The sequence below is a fragment of the Dreissena polymorpha genome, chromosome 11 (assembly GCF_020536995.1).
Source record: "Dreissena polymorpha isolate Duluth1 chromosome 11, UMN_Dpol_1.0, whole genome shotgun sequence".
Taxonomy (NCBI): domain Eukaryota; kingdom Metazoa; phylum Mollusca; class Bivalvia; order Myida; family Dreissenidae; genus Dreissena; species Dreissena polymorpha.
In genome coordinates, this window is record NC_068365.1 from 30530874 (window position 1) to 30538926 (window position 8053).

At 33.7% G+C, this 8053-nt stretch overlaps 1 protein-coding gene across 1 annotated transcript; it reads left to right on the forward strand.

Annotated features, from left to right (window-relative positions):
* The first annotated feature begins 3232 nt into the window (after window positions 1-3232).
* LOC127851011 (uncharacterized) lies at window positions 3233-7818 on the forward strand. The gene is made up of 2 exons (XM_052384429.1): window positions 3233-3375; window positions 5709-7818. Exon 2 carries the CDS (start codon window positions 5729-5731, stop codon window positions 7232-7234), a length of 1506 nt encoding a protein of 501 aa, XP_052240389.1. The 5' UTR covers window positions 3233-3375; window positions 5709-5728; the 3' UTR covers window positions 7235-7818.
* Window positions 7819-8053: the final 235 nt, after the last annotated feature.

Consider the following 8053-nt stretch of genomic DNA (forward strand, 5'->3'; position numbering starts at 1 on the left):
CTATATCTCTTGTTTACATACCGACAATTATCACATGCTATACCCTGTTTCCCATGTAAAACAACCATTACATTTTTTTATGTTAAGCATGTGTAATACAACATTTTTAAGCGTTTTCATCGGCTTAGTTTTCGTTTATTGACCAATCGCATTTTGTTATTCTGCTGAAATGACGTTGCAACGTCAAATGACGTCACGAAATGTAAACAACGTTCGGGATTTATCATTATGTTTGCGTAAATATTTATTTAATTTGCTCATTTAAAAGCATGTGATAAAAAGATCTGACACTCGTTGTCATATCATACCATATGTTATTAAACTCATCCAGGAAATTCGCCAAAGGCTCGCTTACTAACAAAATTCCTGAACTCGTTTAATAAAATATGGTATGATATGACAACTCGTGCCAGATCCTATATATATCAATATTTGATGTAGTTCAAACACTTAAGTATGATTGCTTTATTCAAACTAAACATATTCTGATTTGACAATAACAGTTCCGACATACTTTTAAGCTCCTCTCAGTATTTACACTTATTGGTACTACCCAAATGTCAGGCTTTGAAACACTTCAACAGGATCCATACTTGTAAACAAGCGTAAATATCAGTATGATGCTCAGGGAAAGACATATTTACAAATATTTGTCAAACCTAATGAATCCATAATATGAGTCGTCTTCTGAGAAAACTGGACATAATGCTTGTGCGTAAAGTGTCATCCCAGACAAGCCTGTGCAGTCCGCAGAGGCTAATCAGGGACGACACTTTCCGCTTTGATGATATTTTCTGTTTAAAGAAAGTCTCTTCTTAGCAAATATCTCGTTTAGGACTGTGCGAACTGCACAGGTTAATCTGGGGTGACGTTTTACGCACATGCATTATGTCCCGTTTTCTCACAACACGACTCATATTGACGACATATGTGACCGTTTGCATCATTAGCGATAGTCACTAAACGATTTGAATAATGAATGGTCGCTTTCTCAACATAAAACTGAATCAACGAAAATATCACTAGTATTGATGATATTGTATTTTGGCATGTATGTTTTATTTAACATACAACTCGACCATTGCACGTGGTAGTTTGCATTATTAATTATGAACGAAGAACGCCGGCACACTTTAATTGAGTTTCTTTTTATATTTCAATTGTTAACTAAAGTCCAAACTTCCCACATAATGGACAGTTTTGTTCAATCTTTAACAACTAAATGTAAACAAGTTTTGTAAATATTGTATTACTTCTCAATATGACCACATACCGGGTATCATTTACTGATCAAAAATACGGTTTCAGTCAGCATTTGTATTTTTTTGTAACATACATATGAAACAAGGTTTAACTGTGAAAATCGATCTTGGATTCGATATACGAACTCTATTTAAATATCCTTCAGGGCTATACTTTTTCATTATTACGAATATATAAATGTAACCAGTACAAGTCAAAACTCAAAAGCAATACATGAATGAACTCGTGCACCTGAGGTCAATGTACTCTCTTTTATGTTTTTAGGTTGCAATGTCATGACGTTTGATCGAACGGATCAGGGTTGGGTACGGAATCCGGATAGTGCCATCTATAATCTCGCCCTTCTTTCATCAAGGGTGACACTAGACACACGAAGCGATACTTGATCTTTTTCTTGACAGTCGCGGCGATACTTAATATTTTTCTTGACAGTCGCAGCGACGCACGATATATTTTACACGATTTATCGCCCTTGTGTAGGTAGCCCAAAAGTCGATATATCTGCGACTATCAAGAAAAATATCCGGATTCCGTAGTTGGGTCCAAATGTTCATCGCTGCAAACGAGGTGTTGCAAGATTCTGACGATGACCCGTCAAATAGACGAACCTAGGATAGTGTGTAGCCACGGTCAATTCAATATTAAATTCTATTTTTCCAGAAAGCAAATAAGGCATTCTAGTAAATTGACCGTAAGCAAAAGTAAATACATGAACATACATACAATCACTGTCAGTAAGTACTCAATATTACAATGTAATGGACATTCGAAGCTGGTATTTGTAATGCAACAAAGTATACGGTGGGGTTAAAGCAAAAGTCATTAATTGACCAAATAAAAAAAATAAAAAAATTAAATACATACCTGTATAAATCGTTTCTTGCAGACATCTTCCGCATGGATATCTAGACAATGATTAAGCAGGTAGCTTTACAACATCATGATAGCTAAGAAATACATTGCAATGAATCAATATAGTAAATCGGTTGACATCAGTAAAATAAAAATAATATAAAATGTATGTGGCAAAATCCTTTTAGAACCAAGTAATAAGCAATAAAAAATTCATACGACGGATACATTAATAGATAAATTAATAAAAAGGCAACTGAATAAATGAAAAAATGAATAAATGAATAAAAGAATAAATGAAATACAAAAATAAATGAATAATTAATACATTAATACATTAATACATAAATAAATAAATACCTTAATTCATTAAAACATGAATACAGTACTAAATGAATAAGTAAATAAATGAATAAATGAATAGATGAATAGATGAATAAATAAATAAATAAATAAATGAATAAATCAATAAATTAATAAATGAATAAAAGAATAAATGAACAAATAAATAAATCAATAAATGAATCAATCAATAAATGAATCAACCAATACATGAATCAATGATCTTAAGAATACATGAATATACGAATACACGAATAAATTAACAAATTAATATTTTTTATCAATAAATCAATAAATAAATGAATAAGTAAATGTATTCATAAACGAATAATTATATATTTTAATTGCCGTTTACATATTATGGGTTTTAAAAGAAGAAAAAACAACAACAAAAATGTTGTAAGTAGACATGACTAAATCCGAATTGAAAGAAACCCTTATTATATGCAAGCGTTACAATAATATTAACTTTAATATTAAGCAATATAGTCGACGATTAAACGTTTTAAAACGTTTTTCATTTAGACGACTGCAAATATTAGCAGAACGCTGATCACAGTATTATATTTGTATTTACTTAGCGAAATAGCAACTATTTCGCCCTTGAACGAATTCACAGTTGCAAAGTTCCTTTTTGTGATCTTTATTTTCTATCGGTATCATGTTTGAAGAAGAAATTTACTTCAATAATGATACCATATTGATTATAATAATTTTAAAGTTCGTTATCAAAACGCGGGGTCGATATGCGTCAACAAAACTTCAAATACTCCTCTATTGATCATTCCTTTTGACTTTTTGACGGAACGATATAACCCTTCGGCGGATTTTTAAATGCGACACCAATATATATTACTAGGAATCAGCGGAGAATTTCTGGAGGTGTTAACTCTTCGGAAATAAAAACGCACGTTTGAGGTTTGATTTATTTGTTATATATGCTTTAATATTCTTATCCACAAAACATTCGAAATTATTTAAAAAAGAAGAACATATTTTACTACTTCTCACATTTAAACTATTAAGAACTATATCTTCTTATTTATTGTTACATGAACAACGGTAAAAAGTTTGAAGAATTTATCAAGCAGGCTTGTTAATTTAAACTACATATACACACAAACATGATAAACGGTTGCTTATTAAACAATAAAGAACGATGACTCGCTGTGAAAACATTATTTCTAATACATTTTTTATTTGAAATATAAATAAAAATTAGAAATATAAAGTCGAACTTCAATACTTTGTAGATGAGACCAACATACATACTTCTTAATAACGATTATTCGAACAAGTTTGCATTTAAATTACAAAAAGAGTGTATCGGCGTTTTGGTCATTTTTGTGTGTGGTTTATTTGCGATTAATAACAGAGGAATCTCTGCGTATGCAGTTTGTAAGTAATTCAACAGATTTCTTTGAGCACCATGTTGGCCATCGTTGGTATTTTCATATCCGAATTAATATAGTGTGAGCATTTAATTACAAAAGAAATTCGTTCCACACGTCATGCTAAAGGCACGTGGCGGATAAGCTCAATTAGATATTAACTCTATTATATCGATAACCATAATCCCGAACGCTGTTTTATAGAGTTTCATATGACATGTTTATCTTTTGCCACAGTTTAGTGAAAACCAGACATCAATAATTTGCAACTGTTATTCATATTGGAAAGAAATGACATAGCAAGTCGACCGTGCTGTATTACAATAAATGTATTGTATAAAAATGACGGCTATACTTTTGCACCCGTAGAAATGTCCCATGGCGTGCAAAATCAGATGTTGCCGACAACACTGCAATTAAAGTGCAACAAACATCAACTCAATTATATTTAATCAGTTAAAAATACTGCGTTTTGTTTTGTTCGGACAGTAAACTCCTTTCAATATTATTGTTGTAAACCAGCCCATTTGTTTGTCTAAGTAGACTTAGTATACGTAGACTATGGATATCATGCTACGTTTGATTATACATTAACCCATTCATGCCTAGCGTCCTGAAAAAAGGACATTGCAAACAGCGTAGACCCAGATGAGACGCCGCATAATGCGGCGTCTCATCTGGGTCTGCGCTGTTTGCTTAAAGAAATTTCTGTAAGAAATATTCTAAATATAGAAATAAATATACCAGACACCCCTACTTTTGGAAATAAATTGATCCAATTTAGAAGGATGGGAGAGTCCACTGGGCATAAATGGGTTAAGAAGATATGCGATCACCTGCATTTTATTGGACTCTTATGCACGAGGAAAGGTAACACTTGAGATAAATAATTTCCTATTTGAACCCACTGTTCCATATTCGGATTCTAAATCTGACTTAAGTCTTCTTCCAATTCAAATAGCTGTCACATTTTCATCAAATCATTTTCGTTAATGGAATGCATTGTGTAAAAGTACTTAAAAACATAACAAATCCCATTCCGTATATCCCCTTAATATTTCATGATCAGCCCTGATAAAACCATAAGTCCCAAATAAAAGTTGTCAAACAAAGTAATATATTTTGAAAAAACACAGCAGTTCGTGTCATGAAAATTATCGACAGTATTCCGCTGATTGTGCCAGAAAAAGTAGAACTCCCATCAGGCCCTCACACTATAACTCGCATGACAGCTTAACCCTTGGTATCTATGTTAGTAAGCTCACGCTTTTATAGTTAAGTCTGCCCGTATTAATCATAAGCCCGATTCCCCACGGGACGTCGTTCTATATGTTCAAAGCCAACTCATAACATTCCGTTGCGCGGTGATTTATCATTTATCAATATATGAACAATTTATTAAATCAAGTCTACCCGAAGAGAATCGCAATACTCCTCTTTCGATGTAAGTGTGATTTTTCACGTAAGGTCTTTTGTCGAGATTGGTAAACACATTTAAGACTCCCGATAAGGTGAAATGCTTCAAAAAGATGAATTAAATTGGTTAACATTGTTTTGGAAATCCGTGAGATCAACAAGACTGTATATAAATTTTGCATTATATAGTTAGTTTTGATCATTTGGATTTCGCTGTGTCGATATACGTTTGGTATATAAACCAGTAGAATTCTTTTCACTGTTATTTTTTTTTTGTTCTAACAAACAATAAATAATGCAACAATTAAAATATCTTTGATTAAGTTTCTCGTTTTCAACTTTTTTTCAATTGCATGCATATTATATACGGCATCAATTAACTAGTAAAACAATATGTTGTGTATTGTTAATATTGAACTAAAACTTTACGTCTGCGGATTGCAGATCGTTACTGGCGTTCCAAGATGAGCAGAAAGTTTACGGACAGCGAGATCCGTGCCTATTCCAAAAACAGGTACGAAGAGAAGGTGTTGCGTGTAAAGATTGATAAGCTTAAGGATGACATGGGGTTGTTCCACGACAGTTCTGCTAAACAACGCCAGAATCTGGTGGACGAGTGCCGTGAAATACGCATGACAACCGGCGGTAGTCCGGTTCCTAGATATTGTATCACGGACGTTGAATTTGATCTGGCCAGTCGCATTCAACGCCCTTGGGCATACAGCGTCATGGAAACCACGTACAACGTCGCATACAAGGACGCTGTCATACCCGTACCAAAGAGGCGGCGTGGCCGACGACCCGCGTCATCGGCGTTCCAAACCCCATCTCCTAGATCATCATCGGTCCGAACACCGAAATCCGTGACGTCTATGGCGACTAACCAGTCGAAAAGCACTCGTCGCACCGCGTCATCGAAAAGTAACTTATTTTCTAAAAAAAATCATTTACCAAACATTTCTGACAGCACGAGCACAGGCTGTGTCGCAGATCAGCAGGTAAAAAAAGTTATAAGTCCTCTTCCGTTAAAAGCAGAACAAGTTGGATCTAAAGACAACGCTGAGATTAAACGAGTAACTGAGTCAGAGGAAAGCGAAGGTTACGTTAAAGGCGGCGCTGATGCTGTGCAAGAGATAAGTATAAAGATTACTCAAGTAACTCCAGTAATTTGTGATGAAAATGAAGGCTTTGACACAATAGATGGCAACAAACTCATGGACACATTTGATGAAACTATTAATCCGAATAATTTATTCATCAAGGCAGTTAGACCGGAATCAAGAATGTTTACAGCACCGTTAACATTGAAATCGGCATACGAAATAAATTCCAAAGACTATCAGGAAGCACAGAGGAGACGAGAAATCAGCAGATCAAGGTCGAGGGTGAATTTTTCTTCACCAGTTCATGCATCAAAAGACCAAAGCCCGAAAGAGAAACCAGTCTCACCAGAACGGTTAGCTAGCGCTTCAGTGCGTGTTGTTAACGAAATAAATGAAAGTAACACGGGACTAGAAAAAACGAACAATGGATCTTCAGAAAGTCAAAGATCTCAGAAAGCGCATTTGTTAACCCTCGACCCCGAAACAATGCAAGATATTAGCGTTCGAAGCATTGGAAATATTACATACAAAGGAAAGCTACTAAGAAATTACATTCGGCCTGAGGAAAGATACAAAATAGATCCGATTGTTATTAAAAGAAGACAAAACAAGATGGATAAACTTGCCATGGAGAGTGTCTCATTTCTGAAGAAGGTTAACCACGAGAATACCAAGGTAGACATTGCTTTCCCTAGGTCTGAACGGAAACGTATTCTAATCAAACTAGTTGCTGCCAATAATTCAGGGAAAGGTCAAAAGGTGGCAGGTGATGACGGAGAAATCATTCAACAGAAGATTGAATATTTCATGGCGTCAATATCGGACTATATAAGGAAACAGCAACTTGAACGTGAAAAAATGTGTTAATTATATTAAATAATATATTGAAAATTATAACGCGCAATCTGATAATTGACATTCGAGATAATGTCAGTATAAAAGACGTTATCTGAATAGCATAACTGATATATAATATAAAATATAAAATGAACAAAGCAGCATTGTTCAAATTAATTCAACATTTGGAGATGAAATAAAGATCAATAAAGTCTCTTGTACAAGCTTAAGTGTGTACAAATAGAACGTTTTATTGTTGTAGAAATAACATTCATACGCGTAAGGAGCAAATTGTGAAGACTATTGTTAATGGTATGATTTTTCCACATTAAGTAATACACATGTATTAAAATGCAAGAATATATTTAATTAATCAAATTTATATATATCTATATATACGATAACAGATATAAATTGTGAACTTAAATGTATGTTACATTTTACATGTATCATATATTAAAGATGAGTCGTTGCACACGGTTTCGTAAATGTATGTAAAGTATCGTTTTCTATTTGATCATTAAACAATTCGTATCAGAAAGGTCGTATACGACTGTAATATACATACAATTTTATTGGTTACTTTCTAAAATGCCGTGGCTTTAAGTCGTTGATTGAAGTTTATCTTTGATGATCAATTGACCTTGTATCAATTGGTGAAGTAAAATGTTGTTGTTAAAACATAAAATAATTTATTATTAATTTACATAAAGAGTAGCTACAAACCGATTTTCATTTATTGTATGCTTACGTTTGTTGATGTGCCATGTTATTCCGTTTGTACATGCTACCGCTCCGGAGTTCTGATGCTCTCATCTTAGACACAATATATAAGAAAGGTCAGGCATG

What these genes read in the sequence shown, in the direction of transcription:
- LOC127851011 (XM_052384429.1), top strand. Translation starts at nt 5,729, where the DNA reads ATGAGCAGAAAGTTTACGGACAGCGAGATCCGTGCCTATTCCAAAAAC.